The 22,883-nt window shown below is 51.7% G+C and overlaps 1 protein-coding gene and 1 long non-coding RNA gene across 3 annotated transcripts; one reads left to right on the forward strand and one right to left on the reverse strand.

Moving 5' to 3' along the window:
* The first annotated feature begins 137 nt into the window (after window positions 1–137).
* On the forward strand, window positions 138–21,932 carry ONECUT2 (one cut homeobox 2). The gene is made up of 2 exons (XM_026042518.1): window positions 138–1,047; window positions 21,646–21,932. The coding sequence occupies exons 1-2, from the start codon at window positions 153–155 to the stop codon at window positions 21,930–21,932; spliced, it is 1,182 nt and encodes a 393-aa protein (XP_025898303.1). The 5' UTR covers window positions 138–152.
* On the reverse strand, window positions 15,105–17,810 carry LOC112950050. 2 transcript variants are annotated; one of them, XR_003249935.1, is made up of 5 exons: window positions 17,722–17,810; window positions 17,157–17,328; window positions 16,389–16,501; window positions 15,440–15,721; window positions 15,105–15,329 (listed from the first exon to the last, which is right to left on the reverse strand). It is a non-coding gene; the product is annotated as an uncharacterized LOC112950050 (long non-coding RNA). The 2 variants fall into 2 exon arrangements; XR_003249934.1 differs by having other exon boundaries at window positions 15,105–15,721.
* Window positions 21,933–22,883: the final 951 nt, after the last annotated feature.

Raw genomic sequence — 22,883 nt, forward strand, 5'->3', positions numbered from 1 at the left:
TGAACCCCGAGCTGCCGCTCGAGCCGCTGGGCAGCCTGCACGGCGCCGCCGCCGCCGCCGAGGCCGAGCTGCTGGGCAGCCCCAGCCCGCACCAGGGCGGGCGCGCCGCGCCGCTCCGCGCGCCGCCGCCGCAGGAGCCCGCGCGCGCGGCCATGGTGCCCAGCATGGCCTCGCTGCTGGACGGCGCCGCCGAGTACCGGCCCGAGCTCTCGGTGCCGCTGCACCACGCCATGGCCATGCCCTGCGACTCCTCGCCGCCCGGCATGGGCATGAGCGGCACCTACACCACGCTGACGCCGCTGCAGCCCCTGCCGCCCATCTCCACGGTGTCGGACAAGTTCCACCACGCGCACCACCACCCGCACCACCACCACCACCACCACCAGCGCCTCGCCGGCAGCGTCAGCGGCAGCTTCACGCTCATGCGGGACGAGCGCGGGCTGCCCGCCATGAACAACCTCTACGGGCCCTACAAGGAGATGCCGGCCATGGGCCAGAGCCTCTCGCCGCTGCCCAACGGGCTGGGGCCCCTGCACAACGCCCAGCAGAGCCTGCACGGCTACGGGCCGCCCGGCCACGACAAGATGCTGAGCCCTAACTTCGAGGTGGGCCACGGCGCCATGCTGGCCCGGGGCGAGCAGCACCTGCCCCGCGGGCTGGGCACCCCCCCCGGCGCCGTCATGCCGCACCTGAACGGCGGGCCCCACGGCGGGCCGCCCGCGCCGCCCCCGCACGGCCCCGCGCTGCCCGCCGCCCGCGAGCGCCCGCCCGCGCCCCCGGGCCCGCAGGTGAGCGGCGCGGGGCAGCTGGAGGAGATCAACACCAAGGAGGTGGCACAAAGGATCACGGCCGAGCTGAAGCGCTACAGCATCCCCCAGGCCATCTTCGCCCAGCGGGTGCTGTGCCGTTCTCAGGGGACCCTCTCGGACTTGCTAAGGAACCCGAAGCCTTGGAGTAAGCTGAAATCCGGCCGGGAGACCTTCCGCAGGATGTGGAAGTGGCTGCAGGAGCCCGAGTTCCAGCGCATGTCGGCCCTCCGACTTGCCGGTAAGTGCGGGAGCCGGGGCTGCTGCCCGGCCCGCGGCCGCCCCGTGCCGCCCCGTGCCGCCCCCCGCCCCGGGGGCGGCCCGCTCGGGACACAGCAGCACCTCGGGCCGGGCTTGTCCCCGCGCCTGTCCCGCTGGCTCCGCCGCGCTCGCTGCTGCCGGCAGCCCCCGCCGTTCGCTCGCCCGCTGCACGCAGCAGAGCCTGGCAGGCAGCGACGGCCCCGCGCAGCGCTGCGCCCGCAGCGGCTCCCCGGGCCGGCTCCCCCTCGCCCCGCGCCGCCGCCGCGGCCCCCGGTTTGGCCGCTGCTTCGCTCCGCGCCGCTGCGCGCCCCGCTTCCCTGCGCAGCGGGGCACTGCTCGCAGGGGCGCGCAGAGAAGCGACGGGGGCAGAGCGCAAGGTGCGCGGAGAGCGGCGACGCGAGCAGCGCGCAGGCAAGGTGGACGGCGCGCAGGGAGCGCGCAGAGAAGCGTCGGGAGCAGCGCGCAGGGGGGCGCGCACAGAAACAGTGGGGTCAGCGCGCAGGGGAGCGCGGGGGCGCGCGGGGGGGTCCGCGGCCGCATTGTTCCGCGGGGCGCGGCGGGCGCCCCCTGGCGCGGGCGCAGCGCGCGGCAGCCTCTATTGTTCTGAAACGGCCCCAAATCGGCGGAGCGCGGAGCGGGGCCCGAGGAGCGGATTGCGCGGGGGACCCGTGTTGAGGGGGATAGCGGGGCGACACCGTCCCCCGACCGCGGGGAAGCGGCTTGGCCGGGCGCGCTCCGCGTTGCTGCGGCTGCCTCGGGGGACGGGCCCCTCGCAGTTTGCGCGGAGCGCCCCGCTCTCCCCGCACGCACCAACGCGGAGCTCGCGGGGAGCGAGCGCTCCGTTCCGAAGGCACCTTTTAACACATCGCCTCCCCATGGGGATTCGTTATTTATCTCGTGCCATGTGGAGATAAAGGGTAAATAGGTGGAGTGCGGACAGGCGTGCGCGGGCGGTGTGCGCTGTGTCCGCCGGCGCTGCTGTGACAGCAGCGTGTTCACGAACACCCTTGGAAAATTAGGAAATTTGCTTGGACAAGTCCTGCGCTCCTTTATTCCTATTGATTCCGACCCGGAGCGATCAATTTCTGCGTGTTAGTCATTAGCAGAGTTTACGCGTGCTGCAGCCTCTCGTGCCGCGCCGTTCCCAGCCGGAGCACACGGAGTTGGAGGGAGGGAAGCCCGGGGGGCTCCAGCGTTTCCTCCTGCCCTGCTCAGCCGCATTTGCCGCCGTGGCCATCGCTCCGGGGCGATGCGGAGGCTGCTGCTCCCCGGAGAGCAGGAGGTGTCCGGGGGTAGAGCTTCGCTTTGCTCTGTGGGGCAGAGAGCCCCCGGGGGAGAGAGGGGGGAGGTATCCCCTCCTTTGTTCCTAGCGGGGGGGTTGCGCAGCTGGGAGATGAGAGGCGACTTCCAGCTTCTGTCCCCTGCTTCCTCGATCTGCCTTGGAGCTGATTAATACGTGAGGTTCCGAGGGACTCATCTGCATCAGCCCGGCTGCTGGGGTTCCGTGACACTGCCTGGAGCTGCCTTGAGCGGGGAGCCCGTCCAGGCGGTCCTGCTCCCATGCAGAACAGGCAGCAGATCCCAGTTCTCCCCAGCTCCCAGGCTGGTCTGCGGGATGAGGGTCTGGCTGCCGTGATGAGGGGGCTGCGATCACAACACTGGTGTCCATTGGGCCTCCTGAACCCATAGAATAGGCAGAGAATGACACGCAAGCATCCTGCCCTTCCAAGGCACCCCCCTGTGAGCCTGCATGCACCCTAAGCTGAGTTGAGAGCTCCCTTTTTGCCACAAGATTGTATTTGTTACAAGTGTGTGAAGGACTCAGGGCATCTCATAAAATGCCATTTCTCTCTCTCTCTCTTTGCGAGTCAGTGGGTTTCTCTCCTTTTTTTTGCGGGATGGTGAGTGGCGGGCAGTTGGGTGCAGAAGGTCTGCATGCTCGGCAGCTCCAAGTTGTGGAAGGAGTCAGAGCAGGAGGAAGAGTTGCCATGAATTATGGATGGTCATAATCCCTGMCCAACCAAGGGCTAGAGATGCTGTGGGTTAAACAAGCACTGGCCCAGAGCCTCCAAATGCCTTGCTGAGGTGGCTGGGGATTCTTCAAGGTGAAAGACGCTTTGCACACCTCCCCGCTCCGCTGCCTTTTACAGCAGCCCTGGCTTTGCAGGCCGTGACAGGCCTTGCTTAGCCGGGCCAGGGGCAGTAGGGCAAAAAGCACATGGCTGCAGAGGGCATTGCAAATCCCCACTGTCCTTTSCAACACCCTGGGCCGAGAGGGACAGATGTTCAGTCCTTCCCCATCTTCAAGCTCGAGGTTGTCCGCAAGCAGAGCGCTGGTGCAGGGAAGGGGCCTGGGCTAGTTACAACAAGCAGGAGGAAGGGGAGCCCTGCCGATGGGGCCGCGGTTAATCCCAGCGCGTTGCTGCCCTGCAGGAGACCGCACGTTGCTTTCACCTTCGCAAGAGCGACTGCCTGTGGTCACCTCCTTGCTCCCCCCGTCACTGCCCGCCTCCCCCCGGCCCCCAGACCCAGCTATTTCGCATTTGCAGTGGGAGCGCGGGGCCGCCCCGGGGCCCCCGCACCTCACGCAGCACGGGCAGCCCGTGCCCCCGACACCCGCCGCCGGCCCCACCGCCGTCGAGCCGCCCTCCCCGGCGCTTCCCGCGGCGCTGCGGGCGCCCCGGCCCCGCGCCTCGCTCGCCGCGAGCACGCGGTTGTGTCGCCTTCCCAAACAGACGTGTGCGTGGAGGCCAATCGATGCAGATAATGTTTAGAAGATTAAAAGAGCATTAATGCTGGCAACAAGAACATAAACGTGCGGACCCGCTTTCATTGATCTGGAACCTGATCCGGCTTATTTCCAGTAATGCTGCCGGGGCTCTTCCTTCCCAGCACCTCGCTCCCGCCCCTCCTCTCCTCGCCGGCTCCCCGTCCCTCGCAGGGCGCTGCGCAGGGGCGCGGGTTGCGCGGGCAGCTGAGCCCGGGGCCGCGCCAGGACGGGGCAGGCGAACGGTCTTAGCCTTGCCGTGCGCGGAGCGGCTCCTCTGGTGTCCCCGCCGTTTCGGCCCCATTTTGCTCTTTTTGGCCGTGCCCACCCGGGTGTGCAGCTCCGCCTGAGCCCGGCGCAGCCCCGCGCGGCCGGGCCGGCTGCTGGCCGCGTCCTGCTCGCAGGGGTCGGAGCGGGCGCTGGCAGAAGCCGCTTGCTCTGCGGCCTCGCCCCCCSACAGCCCCGCACAGCCTCCCCGCAGCTCCAGCCCCCGCCGCTCCGCTCCGCACTGTCCCCATTGCCCGGCGACCTGCGGTGGGAAGGGGAGATTCCCGGCCGGGGCTTCCTGCCCGGCACGAACGGCCCCGTCTGCGGCTCCTGCTGCGCGCGGGGAGCGGCCGCGCCAGCCCCGGCCCCGCATTGATCCTTGCGGAGCAGGGAAGCCGCCTGCGACGGCAGGGAGGGGAGCGGGAAAGACCTCCGTAAAATTACCGTCCCTTCGGGAAATTGATTTTATATTACCACGTGTGAATATGCAGCTTCATTGCCTCGATGTTTCTTTTCCCTTTATTCTCCCGCTTCAATGCCTCGGAGCAGGAGGAATGAACCGAAAGTGCTGCTGTCAGGTTGCTGAAAACCGTTTGCCCCTGTGCTCTTGCTGTAAGTTTCCCTCAAATGGAAGGGAAATATGCTGTCCTTTGAGAGAAGGCCTTTCTCTCCCCCCAGGAACTGTAGAAGAGGGATGTGCTCATTATTTATTATTTAAAGGATTTCTAAGTCCGTTGATCATCTTCAGCCATTTTTGTGCAGGAATTACTGATACTGCATAGGACAATTTTGTGCACTATGGGGACATAAAACTGCAAGCAGCACTTGGCAGCTCCTATGGAGGTGCAGGAAGCTCTTGCAGTTCAAATTTCARGTATTATCCTGATTCCAGCCAGCTACAGAAATGCCAGCAGTGCATTCTCTACACAGATTATTCACATCCAATTACATTTTACACAGACCATCCTAAATATGTCCTTATGTTAACAAATACTTTGCAAGCCARGTGCTTTAAAGATATAAGAACAAAATATCATCCTTTGGCATAACTGTGCACATACAATTGTCTTTGGAAATATTTGGAGGGCAAGTAAAATGAGAGCCTAGAGGGCTAAGGCAGTGATGAGCAGCGGGAAGGAAGAACTACTGCATCTGGAAGGATCTCCGCAAGCCAGAGGGTCCTGCACAGCACATTGCAACAAAGGAACTCGTTCTGCTGCAAGACGAATCTCCGAGAAACCTCAACAGGAACATCTGGATTTGACAAAGACTCCAACTATGCAGAAGGAAACAGGAAGAATTTTATTTCTAGAGAGCAGCTATCAATTTTAGATAAACATTCTCCTAAAAAATAAAAGATAAAATCTCACCTTTCTTCAGGTTCTCCCTGTTCCTCAGCTGTCACTTCACCACCCTTGGATTTCCCCCTGAAGTCATGTAAGCATCCTCTGTGTGCCAGGGAAGATGYGACAGGGAATCTGTGCACAGAAGAAACACTGTGAAATTAAATGCAGAGGATGTGTAAATAACAGTCTTATCTTTAACAAGGAGGGAGCGTGCGGCTCCCGTCTGCAGCCCCTGCAGAGGCTGCGCTGTGTCGGTGCCCGGGCTCAGCCAGGCCAGGCAGCGAGGCCCGAGGGAGCAGCCTGCCCGGGTGGCCGCTTGCCACAGTGGGGCCACTTTCCAGGGGCTGGTGTCCCCCGCAATGAGCTGGCTGCGGAGGGCGAGCAGGGCTGCAGCACAGGGCCGCTGCCCACGGCGGCTCCCGGGGCTGCGTGTGGAGAGGAGCGCTAATCCAGTGGGAAGAGGAGCCCTTTCCTGTTTTATGCAGGGCCAGGGAAACCTTTCATATTGATCCTATTGATCCAGTCCTCCCCATTACGGAAACCGCATAGTTAAAGACCCCYGTTCAATAGATTTACCCTTCATGCTTGCAGTACTCTTTTAAGTGGTCTCAGCCCAAGTAGCTTTAAACCTGGAATCCAAGCAAAAGGAGAGGTAGAGAGACACCTTGCTCCGAGAACCTTGGCTGAATCAGCGGTGCTTGGGACAGAGCGTGCAAAGTCAAGGGGTAAAATACTTCCCCATGCTATGCCCAGCTCTCTGCAAAYGGGTTCATTTCCCAGTTGTTCACTGCACTGCTGTGCCTGACCCCAACCTTTCCCAGTACTTGCAGCTCTTCAGGCAGAGCAGGCCGCAAGGAGGGAACTGGTGTTAGCTTAGATGTCCTGTTGGGTCAGTGGGCAGCGAGGCCGGTGGCACCGTCACTCCCCCCAAGCTGTGCCGGCTTGGGGACGGCAGCGGCTCTGGCAGCAGCAACGTGTCCCCACCATCTCCTCCGACTGTGTGACCTCCTAGCTGTATGAACTGCAAATACGGAAGCATTTCTGTAAAATCTTTGTTTGCTCCAGCTCTGCTAGGCCAGTCCCGAATTTTCTGCCAGGATGAAAAATATTAATGAGCCCTAGGTGAGTCAATGTATTTATCTGCTCAGTGAGTTCAAAGGGCAGAGTTCAACTGTGGTTCAGGTTAATTGAACACGAAAGCATGTCCTAATGCCTGTGTTGCCTGCAAAGCACTAAACCTCGGAATATTATCAGTTGGAAGGTGCACCAAATCCATGGTAAGCAAACACAGGAAGAATGCAATTAAAATAACTTTCATGCTATAATCTTTGCTAAGCTACCAAGCTCAGCTGGATTCTGAAACTGCAGGTAAAGACCTCTGGGGTGGAAGAAGCATTTCCTCACCCAGTAATACAATTCTCACTGAATAATGTAGGTCTACCTGACCTGTAGAGCAATTTCCACAGTTTGAGCTGAGAATTAGCCTTAGAGTAACTTACTCCTGTCAGAGCAGAGCAAAACATTTGTTTACACATTCTGGTTTTGCCTCATGCTCATTTAACCCCATCAAAATTATTTATTGCTTTGAAAAGTCAAAGGTTACAACTGGCCCTACTGTACAAACAATGACAGTTTGAAAGCAAGGCAAACGATAGTCTAGCTAATCCTGTGCTTTGCAGATATCTTATTATTTTTCTGAGCTGATCAGCAAAATACTTGCATTGCTTGTTTACATTTCCTGATTGCTGAATCACGTTATTGATGATTAAACATTTTTGTACCAAAACACCATGAATGATTCATTTGTGCAACGCACGTATCCTGGCCACTTTATATTTGTATCCCTTTGATTGCTGCATATTTCAGCAGAGCAGCTCGTATTCAGAGCTGGCTCCAGGCAGGGTAGAAGGGCTCCGCTGCCCCTGGCTGCGCTGGCCGCGAGTGCCTCCTGCTGCCAGCTGCCCACAGGAGGCACCGGGGCACYGCAGTGCCAGGCCCTGAACTGACCCCAGGGAGATATAGCCAGCTCAGGCCCTGGGAGCAGCTCTGATTTAACAGRCACTTATGTGAGGCTGTATCTTGAGTTTCCACCTGGAAATCTTGGCCATGTTTCTCACGTTTGCTGTTTGCAAATACTAGAAAAATGTGCACTGTCTTATTATGCTTCTTACACCACCACTCCACTTTAGCTTTATCTTCTTCCTGTAGTGCATTACAGGCTACAGTTAACATCGGCTGTRCACAGTCCGCTCTCTTCTTCATTCCCCAAGGCTGCAGAGAGTTTGGCTTGGGAGGGACGATGCAGCCACAGGGCATGGCTGACACTGGCACGTGKCACAGAGAGTCCAGCCTGGCATGGAGGCGGTCACATGGAAGAGGGTCCCTTCAGTGCAGATAAGCTCTTCTCCTTCCTGGAGGGATACCCCTGCTTTAGTGCAGGGCTGATCTGCGCTGCACTGTGCTGCTCCGTGTGTTGCTGTGCCTTGTAAACCCCTTTGCCCCGATTCACTGGGGTGTTCAGCTGAGGCCTCTGTATGAGAAGTGCATACAAGGAATTTCAGCAGGATGCTGAAGTAATTCAGCACTAACATTCCTACTCGAAGGAATATAAATAGTGTCATGCAGAAAGAGGGAGATGGGCTCTGCTGAAGCCAAGGTAGAAAAGCCGACCCCCGCGGAGGGACAAGACAAATCTCCGAGGTACCTGCCATGGTGAGCACTGCTGTGCTCGGGCTTCAGCACCGGGGATATGGACTTCAGCACCGCGGACGTGGACTTCAGCACCGGGGACGTGGGCTTCAGCACCGGGGACATGGACTTCAGCACCGAGGACAGCGGCTCCAGCAGCGGGGACGGCGGCGCCGCTCGGTCTTCAGCACCAGGGACAGCGGCGGCGGAGCCGCCGGGCCAGGCGCTGCGCTGACACCCCCCGGCACTTGATCAGCACCCCCAGCGCTGGGGAGGGTCCTCCAGCGCTCCTTCCTTAGGGAGATCTCCTTACACTGTCCGTGAGCTCGGAGGGAATCCTAGTCTGCAGGCCGTCCTCTGCGTGGCCTCTGCTAGGATTCGAGCTACATTTGCTCTCAGTGTGTTTTGTAGGTTATTTTGTCACCCTCAGGTGCAACTAAAAAATAAGGTGTGACAGCATCTATATGAAGTATATATGAAACTATTACTCAAAATTGAAAWAAATATGCAAGAATCTTTAGATTCTTTGAAAGGTGCATAGTGGCTTAAAATATTATTTWAAAATATTATTAAATATTATTACTCTCTTCAGCCGTGGAGTAGTTTTTGAACTATCCATGCAATAAATTGTGGCTATGTGATAAATCATATTTCTCATGAATCAGCTTTCTAGAATAATATTCATTCCAATCTTTTTGCTCCCCAGTGGTCCTGAAAATACTGAATGCTCTGCATATATTCAAGTACCTTTTTAAAAAAATATTTTTTAATCAATCCATTTTTATCAGTTTCATAACTGGTTGATAGAGACAAGGCTGACTCCATTTGTTATTAAAGGCATTGCTGTCTTGTTTCTTTTCCTTTTTCTTTTCCTTTTCCTCTTTTTCCTTTTCCTCTTTTTCTTTCTTTTTCTTTTTCTTTTTCTTTTTCTTTTTCTTTTTCTTTTTCCTTTTCCTTTTCCTTTTCCTTTTCCTTTTCCTTTTCCTTTTCCTTTTCTTTTTCCTTTTCTTTTTCTTTTTCTTTTTCTTTTAGAAACAGTCATTAGAATATTGTATTTGTTTAGAGGATTTCAGGTTTTCTGACTTCTTTATTATTTCCATATTAAAATTTTCAGCACCCTTCCCCCCCACCCACAATTTTTCACCATTTGTACATAAATTTTTGAAATTCAGATGCTCTTCTGCATTTGCAAACTAACAGAATTTTATTTGTGATGATCTTGCAAAGGAGAGAACATTTTGCCAAAAGGATTATTTTCCAATAACTCAGATSCATCTCTGAGAATCTGAGCTCCTTGCTCTTTACAGGGACATTTTGACTCAGTTTTGTACTCCTTTTCTGCAGCACGCTCTTAGTTGGTCGTCCTTAATACCTTTTCTTGTATTAAGCACAAAACTTTGCACTAGATGTTCCTGCCTTGCACTAATTGCAAGTTGCTTTTTCATCCCTTCCAGCCAGGCATTACACGATGCTTCTTGACAGTACCCTGACACATCTGTTCTCAGTCTCCAGCCCTAAAGGCAGCAGACTCCTTGCATCAGAGAAGCTCCCACTTCCCACAGAAAGCTTTCCACATGGAAAAAGGGCTCTCAGGTATCTGGAGGATTAATCAAATATGGAAAACAGAGCTAAAAAAGACCTTGAGACATCACCTGTCCTGACAGCCTAACCAGTTCTTCTGTGATAGGGCTTTCACTGTCAATTGCTTCCAGAGCTTAGCTATCCTAACAGGTATACAAAAATCCTTAATGACTAACCTTAATCTCCATTTTTGTCATTTAAATCCTTTACTTCACATCTTATCCCCACTAGACACAGCAAAAAATATATATGTTCCTTTCCCCTTTGATTGTATTTAAAGTAACTATCATGTCTTCTATCTTCTCTAGACAAAGCTCCGTCATATTTTGAGATGAATAGGCAGCAAAATATGTCTCAATGGGACAGAAAATACCTTTCTCCAAGGTAGAAGGGTTTGTATACAGTCCCACTCTTGCAGACTTTTGTATCAAAGCCTCACTGATTTATAAAGGATTTTTGTATGCAGAAATCATACAAAGGCTAATCTCAAATGGACACATAGATAAGATCAACAGGACCACTCACTTGTAGGCAGAAATGCAATCAGAAAAGAAAAAGTTTTTTTCTTCCTTTCTTTTTTACCGAACTATAAAATCAAACTACTGCATTATGAAAAAAAGGGGGCTCAAAGCACTGGTAAATGCTCCACAGAGGAATTACTAGGCAAGCAATAGAGGCTGGCAGTTTTCCAAAACACAAATTGTCTCTGGGACCAAAATATGTGTAAGTGAGCAGGGAACATATGTATAAGCAGTGGTGATTTTCCAGCAGATCTCATCTTGGCATAATAGAGATTTAAAAATGAAAGTCTGCACTGAGGCATTAAGCTTTGGCAAGCATGTAGCTGAAGAGAATAAAGGAAGAACATAAGGAAGTCTTCCTCAGAGATACTGTTTTCCCTCCTCTCCCACCCAGCTTCTTCCCTGCTTTCCTTCTCTGTGTGAGGAGAGTTTTGGTTCTTGCCTCTCATTCTTCATAATTGCACCCTACCAGTAAGAATTTCAAATAAATCATTATTTCCTGCTTTCTGTTGTAAGACAGGGTTTCTGGAAGAAGCGTGGTTTGGAGCATAGCACAAGAAGCCAGGAGGTCCACACTTCCCCTGCAGCTTGTTGGTAAGAGCTGGCTGCCCAGCTCGAGTCTCTGACTTGTAGGTACAAGGTGACAGGAGGGAACTGCAGCGTGGACTGTGCATGGCCTGYGTACTGAAGGGAAAGCAACCCGAAGCAATCAGTAGAAAATACTAAAGACAGTGTATTTCAAATGTAGGTCATTCAGTGCTTACTCACCTGCCCCTTTTGGAATTCCCTCTGCTGTCTTGGAAAAGACGCCTTTGGACTTTTATTTCTGCAGGTGGAGGAAGTCACTGCTCTGTTGTCGGGCCTGAGAGGACATGATGGTGCCTCACTCTTGCAGATGCAGCTGCTCAGTGTGGGGAAGGTCCAGGGTCCATTCCATGCTCCAAGAGAATATGAATCCACCAAACAGAAAAGTATAGTAATTCAGCTGGAAGCTCTGTGGGGATTCAAAAGGGGGTGTCTTCAGAACAAGAGCGGACTTAAGTCTCTCAAGTTGTTCCAAAGGTTCAACATTTCACTTCTCCTGGTTGAAGTACCCGAACTGTGCTGCATTTTAAACAGTTTCCTCCCTGCCAAGAGCCAAAGCAGTGGCAGAAACAACCTGGCGTAAATCTCTCCTTTCAGGGATCTGTGTGAGTAGGGAGACTCCCCTATCCTTGATTTCTCTCTGATGTCTTCCATGTTAAACCTCTTCCCTTCCCACAAGAAGTGCTGCRACGTCTAGTTTTCTTGACTAACAGTAAATACTTTCATCCTTGGACACAYGGAACTAATGGCAGGATTTGCTGTTTGTGGACGCAGTCTGGCTAGAGCAGATTCTGCTGCAYCTTCAACATGAGTCCAGATCATCTAGTGGCGTGGCACGTTTGAGTGGACACTGTGACACCACTTACCATAGCCAGGGCAATTCCATTTAAATGCTTTCACTTTTGCCAGTCTTTGTCAGCTTGTATTCCTCAAAGCGATTTGGACTGCAGAACGGCATGAGTACGTTTTGGCCTTTTAGCAAGGATTATGCAAGATTCACATGTCTGCCCGCCTCCGTCGCCGCCGCCTCCTCTCCTCACAATGTCATTTGGCCCCCATGGTCACCACGAGTCTAATTTCACGCTGAGCTGGAGTTCCCAGAGAGAACGGGGAGCGGGAGGGGAAGTGGGGGGGGAGGACAGGGCAGGTTGCCCATTTTTGTGGAAACAGGAGAGGAATAAGACCTCATAAACGCATGATTGCTGAAGCAAAGCTATGATGACGTGAGTTTGCACTGTATTAGATGATGATTGCTCCTGGAAAGAGAGCTTGCAAATGTCCCAGCTATTGTAAAGGGTACATTAAGAACACATCAGCAGCTCTGGACCAGATGTCTGTTGGAGATCAGGGCTGTTCATTCTACAGCCCACAGAAGCACTTGCTTGTGAAGAGGACTCCATAATTAGCATTGGAGGGCACCTTCTGCCCAGGCCACAGGAAAAGAAACTCTGGGATTGCCCTGCAGAAGCTGCTGCAGTCCATGGTTAAAACTATAACCGCTTGGTGACAAGGAGTGCATTTAAACTGCGTTGTACGCTCACCAAGCCCCTACTCATTCCTGCCCTAGAGTGCAATAAATTGGCCCTACCCCATCTATTATTTATTGTTCTGTATTAATGATAGATGTATATTACAATAGTACTTAGAAGCGCTTGTCAGAGATGCCACATTGAGACAGGTGTAGCAGGATCATGTAGGAGGGAGCAGGCCCTGCTCCACACAAATTACAGTCCCATTTCAGCTCTCCAGCAGATTTACAGGAGACTGGACATGGGTAGCTCGAGACCTGCTCCACACCAGAAGGAGGTTTAAAAGAACAAAGCCTCAAAAGCCGTTCATCTTCCCTTCTCAAACAGCTAAAGGATGCAAGTCCTACATAGAGACAGGGGTGCTGTCTGTGACAGAATTAAGAAAGAGAAAATTTAGGTTGGGTACCACAAAAACAACAGTTCCTGGCAGGAAATATTTACTTTGTGGGGTTGTTTCCCAGGAGTTTATATCCTGAAACAAGGATCCCTGTAGAGTGAGCGCCTTCCATTTACTGGAGGGCTTGTCAGAGGGAGCAGAGAGACCTCTTCCACTAGCACTTAACCCCTGAAAGAACAGAATTAACACGTAGGACTGCACTTTTCATCCACATTCATATTTAATTTTTCTAGATAAATRCCCTCAAAAGGCATTCATAGGGATTAAAAAAATCAAGAGGGTTTAGTGCATGTATGTAGCAGAGGGAAATAAGCAGATAAATGTGCACTGGCTGTACACCCTAACAATGTGATTATTTGCATCTTCATTCAAATTGTTTCTTGTTACATAATGATTTTGTACACAGTGGAGTACTTAACCTAATTTGTATTGATCTCAATTGCTTTCATTTGTGCATACTTAATTCAGAGAGGTAATCAAATTGATTTTTGAGGCCTAGTTTTTAAGAGATTGTAGTAGCACAGCTATACAGGAGGTCCCCTTAAGTGAATCATATCAAAAGAAAGCATTTTAAGCCTCTGGAAAGCATTTTGATGGTCTTTTCATTGTGTTCAGTATTAGTAGTATAATTAAATTTCTTTCACATTGAGTTCTTTCTGAAATCAAATTGAAAAACATTTTTTAGTTCCATCAGACAGATAACTTGGTTTGGTTGACTTTGTACTACACCCATACGGAACAACATATAAGAGATCAATATTCACGGCTTATCCTTACGAACAATGGAGACGAATGACTTCCTCTTGGATTAAAAGGATATTGGTCACTGCTTGATTTCTTCTTGGCATTTCCTTATTTGTTTCGTAGTTTCAAAGCTGTTGTAGTAAAAATATCACAAAAGGTGTGATTACCTGAGGTCACCAGCAGAAAGAGGGAAGAGAAGTTAACCTGAGAATCTGTGGGGACTCAAGCTGGGAGATGCTGGCATAAAGGTTATCTCTTTCTGGTGAAACCAGACCGTAACGTCTGGCCTTGTGAGGCCTGGGACTGGCTGAAATCRCCTTTCATCATTTGTTTCAAATTAGAGATTGCTGAGGAAGGAGATGGGGTGGTCACATGTGCACTGATGCTTTGCTTGTGTAGCAAGCGGGACTAGTGCTGCGCTTGGGTTCCCTAGGACATAGTGCCATTTGAGTTGCCTCCCTAAGATGGAACCAGCATCAGGCTGTCATTGCCATCTCCAAAAATGAGACAGGTTTGCAGCCTCAGGAGGTCGCTCTGTGCCTGTTTTCTACAATTCAGTGGTCTTGAAGCTCTGGTTGCCAATGTAAATCTTCAATGGAGTATTTTTTTTGCTGTCGCTAGCCATCTGCAACATCTTTAGAGCCAGGACTTTCCAAAGTACTGCCTGTTATAACACTTCTCTGCTGGCACTTAGCTGAACACTACTGGCAACTCCATCAGTCACAGGGATGAGCTCCATATCAGGCCATTTTTGCCAAGATGTGGCAAAATCAGTTCCTATTAAAAAAAAAAAAAAAAGCCATCTTTCTGTATATGCGATAGTCTTTTTGTAAATGTATGTAAGTAATTAGTAGAAACTAATGCAGCACAATGCATGAGATGATAGCTGCTTGGGAGTGGGTGAGTACTGGAATAGGCTGTCCAGAGAGATGGCGGTGTCTCCGTCCTTGGATATACTCAGGAGTCATCTGGAYATGGCCCTGGTTGATGTGCTCTGCTAGAGCAGGAGGATTGGACTGGATGCCCTGCAGACATCCCCTCCAGCCCCAACCGTTCTCAGTTCTGTGGGTTTTGCGTTCACCAGACCCGTGGAGGACTTGCTGCTCTCCCCAACGCGAGGGGATCCCCTCTGCAAATGGGGTTGGTGGTGGCAGTGGGCACAGCAGGGCCGGGCTGCTGTCCCACCCGGAGCACAGCTGATGTGTGGAGACCAGGGCTCTTGTGGGGCCAAGGCGGCAGGGAGGGCCCCACGGCCACAGAGCGCTCTCTTCTCGCAGCTCTACCCAGCAGAATTAATGGTGCACCAGGATCCGCTCCCACTTGCTAATAGTCATCATATGTTCATCTTCGACGACTAGAGTGAATTTTCACAATACTTTCATCTTTATAAACTGGAATTTTAAAGACAGTACTTACCAGCTGAAATGCTTCTAAGTATTTCTCAGGATTTATAGCTATTTGTAACGCATGGGCTGGCTGCATTTCTCTCTTTTGAGGGAGAAAATGGAAAATAAGTGTTATCTTTGCTGAAAATAACACTGCTGTTGCAGACAAATGGAATATTGGTAGAAACATTCAATTTAATGATATTCGGTGACAAAAAAGACTAAGCTGAAATTAGAAGCGCATACAGAAAACCAAAACCCAGACAGGTTTGCTGAATTGAAATTGAAAAAATGGTCAGCGTCGTGCAGATCTTTTCAAGCCAGTGGGGCTGTCCCCGCTGGGACTCACGCAGTGCCAGCCCGGCACTGGCCCTCTGGCTTGTGCTGGGTTTTGTGACGGCTTCCCGCGCCGTAGGCTGCGATTCCTCTTGTTGCTGTGAGTTGGGTGGAACCTATTGGATGCCGGCAGCGCAGAGCTGATGTTCCCTTGGGGGCAGAGCCCAGGTGCGCCCGAGGGCTCAGCGCAGGTGAGGGCAGGGAAGGCTCCGGGCGTCTCTCCTACCTTCCAGCAGTCCAAGGGAGGAACCACAACCGCACTGGACACCTGCCTCCTGGACAGCATCACATGCCTTGCTTTTCCATCGCTCATTACGGGCATTGCCGATCTCTGGAGCTTTTAGTATAGAGATCACTCATAAGCATAGTTGTATAAGGAAGTCACCAACCTCTCCCTGTGATAGCGCCGGCCTGTGTAGATGTCTCTACATCCCAAGGCTGGGAGCCTGACCAGCGTTGCTGCTGTGCCGAGGAAAGAGGAGCCCCCGTTGCCGTGCGTGGTGCAGATCTACGAAGACGATACAGAAGTTTTCATTATTGATCATAGCTTCACCGTAACCACAGTCTCAAGTTCCGTTATTGGGATTTTATTGCAAAGGGAACATCAACAAACTTGTGGCTTCTCTGGATCATAAATAGAACATTAATAAAATCCTGCATTGTGTATCCAGTTCAGGCTGCAACTCCTGGGTGCATCCTGAGACCCAGGTTTGGATTTTACTTCCTCATGTGATGAGCAGAGCATTTCACTTGGCAGGCCTGCTTCATGAATGCTCCATGCTCACCAAAGGGTGGGCTTGGGAGGAAGGTGTTGAACAGAACCGCTGCTGCAGCTACTGGCAAAGACTGCCTGCTTCTGCTCTAGCAAAACATCCCAGCATACGTTTAACCTCAGCCTTGCAAACACACTGGCTGCGGCCAAGGGAGCACCTTGCATATTTAAAGCTGAACTCGTGCATAAGGATCAGGATATACCCAACTAGTAACTCCACTGTCTTTTCTTGCAGTTACTCCTGGTTTTCACTTTGCTTGTGCAATCTGTACCAGCGAAATCTCAGTGCTAGTGCTATGGTTTCCATATAGCCACACCGACAAGAAAGCTGGGGTAAGAAATCACCAGAGTTTATTCTAAAATTCAATCTCTGTACTTCAGATCACCAAATCTGAATATTTACCTTCAAGGAGAGGAGTCTTTTCTGAAGAAAAAGAACTTCAGAGATCTGGGGGCTCATTGCATTTGTTGCCTCCTCCCCTGCATCTTCATGCTTATTCCGATTTTCTCAGTAATCTGTAAACACAACCATCTCATCATTTTAAAGCAACTATTTTTTTCTTAAAAAAAAAAAAAAAAATTCCTTAATTCTAGCTGCAGGACAAAATTTTTCTTATTTAAGACTGACTGTCCCTTTTTTAGAGACATAACACCCAGGGCCTGATTCAGCAGAGTGATGGCATGTTTTTAAACCACTATTCATGTGTTTTAATTTAGTGGCTTTCCATATATGTAAAAATAAGGTAAGCAGAAATGAATTTGTTTCTGAACTTAATCTATACTATTTCTATAGAAATCATCCTTAGTCTGAGCTAGCAGAAAAGGGATGAATTCTTTATTTTTTTTCTCTCACTGTTACAGCTTTCAATTATTATTAATTATTAATTATCTATTTTCTTCCATATAATATACTTAGGATTAATTGCAGTTAAAATAATCAAGTTCTTCTTAAAACCAAGATGGCTGTTTCCCTTTCTTGTACCATTAAAATGCCTCTCAATCCATAGACAGGTTTCCTGGATAAGAAACGTGTTTTATTAGAGTGCTCACTCCATTTTTCTTTTCTGATAAATGCATGTCAAGGAAAAACATTTGCCTTTATGGTTCCTTTTCAAGAGCAAACTTAACAGTTCAAGGAAAGTATTTACTGAATGCATTGAAAAGCACATACCTTTGCATTATTTATTATAAGATACCAATAGCTGCAATACGCAGAGTATCTCTGGACATAAATTAGTGATGTTAGGAAATACTAGAATCTTCCTGGTATCCCGGAAACTATTAGAAACTGCAGCAAAAATGCAGGAGCTTTTCCCATCCCCAGCCTTCAGCATACCATGGCCCTGGATTTGAGACAAAAAGACAAGGAAAGAGGGAAAATTATCCTTACGCCATCAGGAGGAGCACAAGGATGGGGAAGAGACTTGCTGTTTAGCTGGATGTTCTCATGATGGGAGTGGGGAAGGGAAACACGAAGCAAGCGAGGTGCCTTCCTCTGAAAGGGGACCACATAAAAGGTTCAGTCTCCCGCGCTGCTGAGAGCTGCTGGATCCCTGGCCAAACCTGCCCTAGGAACACCGCGTTCCCCAGGTGTCTCTTCCTCACTTGAAGTTCACTTAAACAGCCTCAGTTTTAAGGAGTAGCTTTAAGGATTTCTGTTTTGATCCCTGACTTCAAATTCAGGTATGTCAGAAGGGTCCAGTCCTGCTTATCTACACAGAGCTGCATCATTTCACCTTAATTTTGAAGCCAGTCTCTCTCAGCTGCCTCTTGTCCTTTCTTCTTCTCTGACAGCTGTTGGGAAAGAAGTAGTAAAAGTGGTAATAAAAATGCTGCAATTACTTGTTCTTGATTCACCAGGTACTTCTCTGATCCACACTGCTTCAAACCATGAATAGCTCCAATGGTAATTTCAGTGTGAGACAAAGCTAGGGATCAAACTTGGTTCTCACAGGAAAAGTAACATTTAAAAATGCAATATAATTCCAGAAAAGGTTTRGGCTAGGTTGTGCGTGAAAGGGGCTACCCAAAGCAAAGCCATAGGTTGGTACTTCATGTGGTTGTTCAGGTGGGATGTTGCACAATATCCAAAAAGTTCAGAGCGATCTGGCTGTGGAGGAGAGGACGTGGTGAGAAGCAGGGARCCAGGATGAGCAGGGCTCTGCTCCCAGCCTTGCCAAGGCAAAGRCACCAGAATAACCTGCTGCAGCAACTAACAACTTCACGCGAAGGCTTTCCTAGCATCTAATTACAAATCTGTGTGCTGCGAATTGAACTAATTATTTGTTGCTTTGCTTGTGGCAGGTGTAGGGAGAGGGAAGCACCAGCCTCCTCCGAGCAGCCTCGCGTGCAGTCCTGCGTGCCGCCCTCGCCCTCGCGAGCCCGTCCAGCCAGGCTGTGATCCCCGGCCTCGTACCTCGCTCGCCGGCCTCCCGGAGGCCACTGCAGGAGGACTCCCCTTGACCAGGTCTAGCTCAGGGCGGGGCTTTGCATCTAGCCTAATTGTGTGGGCTGTTTTTATGGTCAACAGACTGAAATCAATACAGCTGCGTGCAATTTAGCTCATTCCCGGCCCTGCTGGAGTCACGTCCCGAGCGGCGGTTTCTGTTCACCGGCCAGCCCGGCAGGCAGCCCAGGTGCAGATGTCACTATCCTAAGTGTCTAAATTTGGGCAAGAGCAATTATCCATTGCATATCCCAAGCTGGATGCGTTCAGACTTTGCAAGGCCAGCTGCAGGAAAAATTACTTGACTTCCTCTGTTGTCTGTGAAGTTCTTGTTTGAGGGCGTCCCACAGTGACACTGACTCCTATCTCTCTCACTTCCCTGGGAAGCTCAGGTAGTCTGTGATAAACCATCGTCCCAGATAGGCCTGTGCTTGATTCCTCTCCGACCTGACTCTGTGTGCCCCATTGCCCTGTCCTGGRGAGTTTTGCACCCTCTGTGATAGCTACTGTCTTGCTCACTTTGGAGCATTTCTCCAGCCTATCCAGAAAACAGTGACTATTTTATGTATATATTCACACAGTTCTTTAATCCATATACCTGTGCCCCCACACTAAGCCCCTGTGCCCCACAGGGCCCTGGTGGCCACGGGGCCGGGGACACTGGCCCGGGCGCAGGCGCAGCCCCGCTCCGGCCGCGCTGGCAGGAGGGACGCGGTGCTGTCCCACCCATGGGCCGCCTCCTTCCCCTTTCGGCCCAGCGGGTGTTTCCGAGCGGGACAATTCTTCCCCAGCACAGCTCCCTGCAGCACGGCCGAGACCCGGGGAAGGAGGACCCRCGTTCAGCTGATCCAGCTCCCTGCACGAGACCCGGGAGCTCTTCTCACGTGCACAAACGTGAGCTGATCCATATCCAGCTGGGTCGTGTCCATGGAGGTGTCGTTCTCAAACATACACAGATGGATATTTTAGCTGCCGACATTTCTAGAGTCTGAATTCTACATTTTGGCTCGGTTCTAGTGTGGGATTTTCGAGCTGCAGAGATTTTTAATATGCCTGCCTAGAAATCTGGCCACTTACCAATTCCCTCTACTCATTTTGTCCCAGCACATTACCTAATCATGTCAACATATGGATTTTTTTATCTTGCTGCCTCGTGTAGACAGCCTTATCAGTCTATTTTTAAACCTGGATATGCTTTGGTGGTGGTATTGGTTTCAGCACTTGATGTTCTCTTTGAGCTAATAAATACAGATCAGCTCTTCCTGCTGATTTCTTTTATGAGCCATTAGYGTGGTCGGACATCGGCGGGGCAGCCGCCGCTGCTGGGCTGACGAGGAGCCTTCGCGCCGCGAGCCGCCCCGTCCCGCCTGCCCGCCCGGGGCAGCTGCCCCCCAGTTTGCAATGGGGGGCATTTCCAGACCGATTCCTGCTCCTGGCAGGGGCGTGGGAAGCCCTGCTTTGTGACACTTGCCTGGCAGCATCTGCATCCCAAGTTCTGCTTGCCCAGCCGCGTGGTGCTTGCTGGCAGCAGGGCTGCGTTCCCGGAGCTCGAATGTGTCCCTGGGGACGACTTGGGAAGGCCCCGAGGTGCAAACGGGAGGCGTGAAGGGATGGTCCTCTCTGCCCCCACACCCATGCAGGGTTGGAGGTGGCTGCGACCCTCGTTTGTCAGGTTTCTAACCCTGAACATGCCCAGCGCTGGCGCCCCGAGCCTCGTGACAAGGGGAAGCCGGGCACGGTGTCCCCAGCAGTGCTCACGGTGCTGCTGGGGCACCTGGGGGCTGCCGTGCGGGGACGGGGGCAGCACCCCCGCGCAAGTCTAGCAAAGCGGTGCTTTGCTATGCACACCTCCGACTCCTCCTGCTTTGGGGCTTTTCTTCTGTGGCGCAGGGGGTCAGTTGCAGCAGGTCAGAATGAGGCTCTATGACCAAAAGCTATAGGAAAAAGCCCTTCCCAAGGCTTCGGAATAGGTAAGAAGTGAAGGAGGAAAGGCAAAGCCCTGCGTGGCGGGGCTGCCTGCCCCACTGTAGCTGCGTCACCATCCCCAGGCATCCCGTCCGAGGCCTGGCAGCTCCATACGAGTCCTGTGCAGAGGCTGAATTAATCCAGGGCTGGAGAGCGCTGCAGCACTCCCCAGTTAGCAAATAAAGTTGGGATCCACATGTCCTGGGACAGAGGGAGAAGATGAATGTGCGACTCAGGGGAGCCTGTCTGAGCAACAGCAAAACAGAGCTGTGTTTTGGGCCAGGAGCTGTTTTGGGCACCCCTTCCCGGGGAATTCCTTGCAGGGAATTGTGCCCATGCGCTGGCGGAGGAGAAGGGAGCCCCGGCTCTGTCCTTTGCAAATGGCAGTGCAGACAGCGCGGTGCAGAGCCCAGGGAGGGGATGCTTTTGGGTTGCGAATTCGCAAGCTGGAGGAGGTTGCACTTCTGCTGCTCGTCCCTTCCACAAACTTGTGGCACGGAGCTGCATGTCCTGCCCACGGAGACTCTTCAGGCACGTGTTTGAGAGGGCAGCTCAGAGAAAGGCTGATCTCTTCCCCCCAAAAATGCATGTAATACTTGTTCTAAATGCATGCACCATCAATTTCCACCCGCATTTCCTCCACACGTGGCTCTGCTGCATGAATCACCTAGGCGGTGCCGCTTGCATTATGGATTAGGGGCTGTGCAGTTGCATTAACAAATGATAATCCAGAGTTGTTATTTGTCACGATATGAAACAAATCTGCAAAGAACTGATGTTTGTTAGCTATTATGGAAAGAAAGGCATGCTTTTTGCATTTTCCGTCCTAGACCGAATACAGAGAAGCTGAGTGTTTAATCCTAGTGTTAGTGAGACCGAAGAATGACGTGTTTCCCAGGGGGGCTTTATTGAAGCCGTGGAAAATCTCCAACTACTGCCTTGCTCAGAGGTGCAAGAGAAGAAAGGGGCTGCGTCCTGGGTGGCATTGCAAGGAGAGCGAGTGTGCATAGGACAGGTGCTCCACCGGCCTCTGCACCACCTGCCCAAATGCAGAGTAATTAACTGCCCATCCAAAAGTATGAGTCATTTCCAAAAATGTGCATGTTGTAGGGGGAAACACGGGGCACCACGTATGCAGTTCTCTTTAGAGGGCTTCAGTGGGCCCGGCCTGCCCCGTGCTCTCCATGCGTGTGCTCGTGTTGCTGGTGGCCACACGTGCTGACCCGCTCTTTCTCTGTCCCTCCCCAAGCATGCAAGCGCAAGGAGCAGGAGCCGAGCAAGGAGAGGAGCAGCTCCCAGAAGAAATCCCGCCTGGTCTTCACCGACCTCCAGCGCAGAACACTCTTTGCCATCTTCAAGGAGAACAAGCGTCCGTCCAAAGAAATGCAGATCACCATCTCCCAGCAGCTGGGCCTGGAGCTCACCACCGTCAGCAACTTCTTCATGAACGCGCGGCGCCGCAGCCTGGAGAAGTGGCAGGACGACCTGAGCACGGGCGGCTCCTCGGCGGCCTCCAGCACCTGCACCAAAGCGTGAGCACCGGGGYGCGCGGCGGGGCCCTTCACTGGCGGCTCGAAAGCACAATCCTCCTGCAAACCACGGCTCGCCTCGCCGCAAGCAGAGGACTCTTCCTATGGCTTTTAGTCCGTTCGAGAAGGCGCAAGTCAAAAATTAACCTCTTTCTATATAAAATTATGCTCAGGACAGGCTAGGCAGGCCTGGGAAGCAAGCGGGTGTTCGTGGCACGGGTTCCTGCTCAGCCTCGGCTCACCGCGATGTACCAAAGCTCACCGCCATACAGCACAAACCTCCCACACACGCCAGGAACCCGAGAACCAGTCCTTAAAACTCAGGCATGGTTTTGTTAAGTGTTTTAGGAAGAAAAGCGATCAAATTTAATTTTTTTAATTTTTTTTTTTATTAAATCGGTGAACATAGCTTCATCTGGGATCAGAAAAATCCAGTTCACTTGAGCTCAAAGTATCAAGCACAAGGCCAATAGCTGTAGAAATAGGTACAGTCTGGACTCACCACGGCGGCTCCCGCCAGACGCCCTCAGATTTGCAAAGCTCTTAGTGAACAAGTACAAGGTCTCAAGCACAGTTTGCAGCTTGCCACAAATTCTGTGTTTGTGCATAATGCAGATGCATACTCAGGAGGTCAGTTTAACTGCTACAGTACATGGAAGCAAACACAAGATTYTGGAAAGATCTAGATTTTTTTAGGTCATTATTAAGTCCTTTTCAGTTCCCAGGAATCTCGTTTCCCCTTTGCCATGTCACGGTTACTGAGACATGCTTAGCATCGGATGTATTTTTCTTTATTTTATCAAAATCTGCATTGGAGTTTTATGGTACTTTCAAGCAGGAAAAAAAAAAACAAAACAAAAAGGAAACCAGAAGGCGACCACAGAAACAAGCCCTGCAGATGTCCCTGGCCACGTTCGACGTGCTGCGTACGACCGCTGGCCGCCACCAACGCCGCGGC

This window comes from Nothoprocta perdicaria, unplaced genomic scaffold (assembly GCF_003342845.1).
Source record: "Nothoprocta perdicaria isolate Ctin4 unplaced genomic scaffold, notPer1 scaffold_306, whole genome shotgun sequence".
In the NCBI taxonomy this organism is placed as follows: domain Eukaryota; kingdom Metazoa; phylum Chordata; class Aves; order Tinamiformes; family Tinamidae; genus Nothoprocta; species Nothoprocta perdicaria.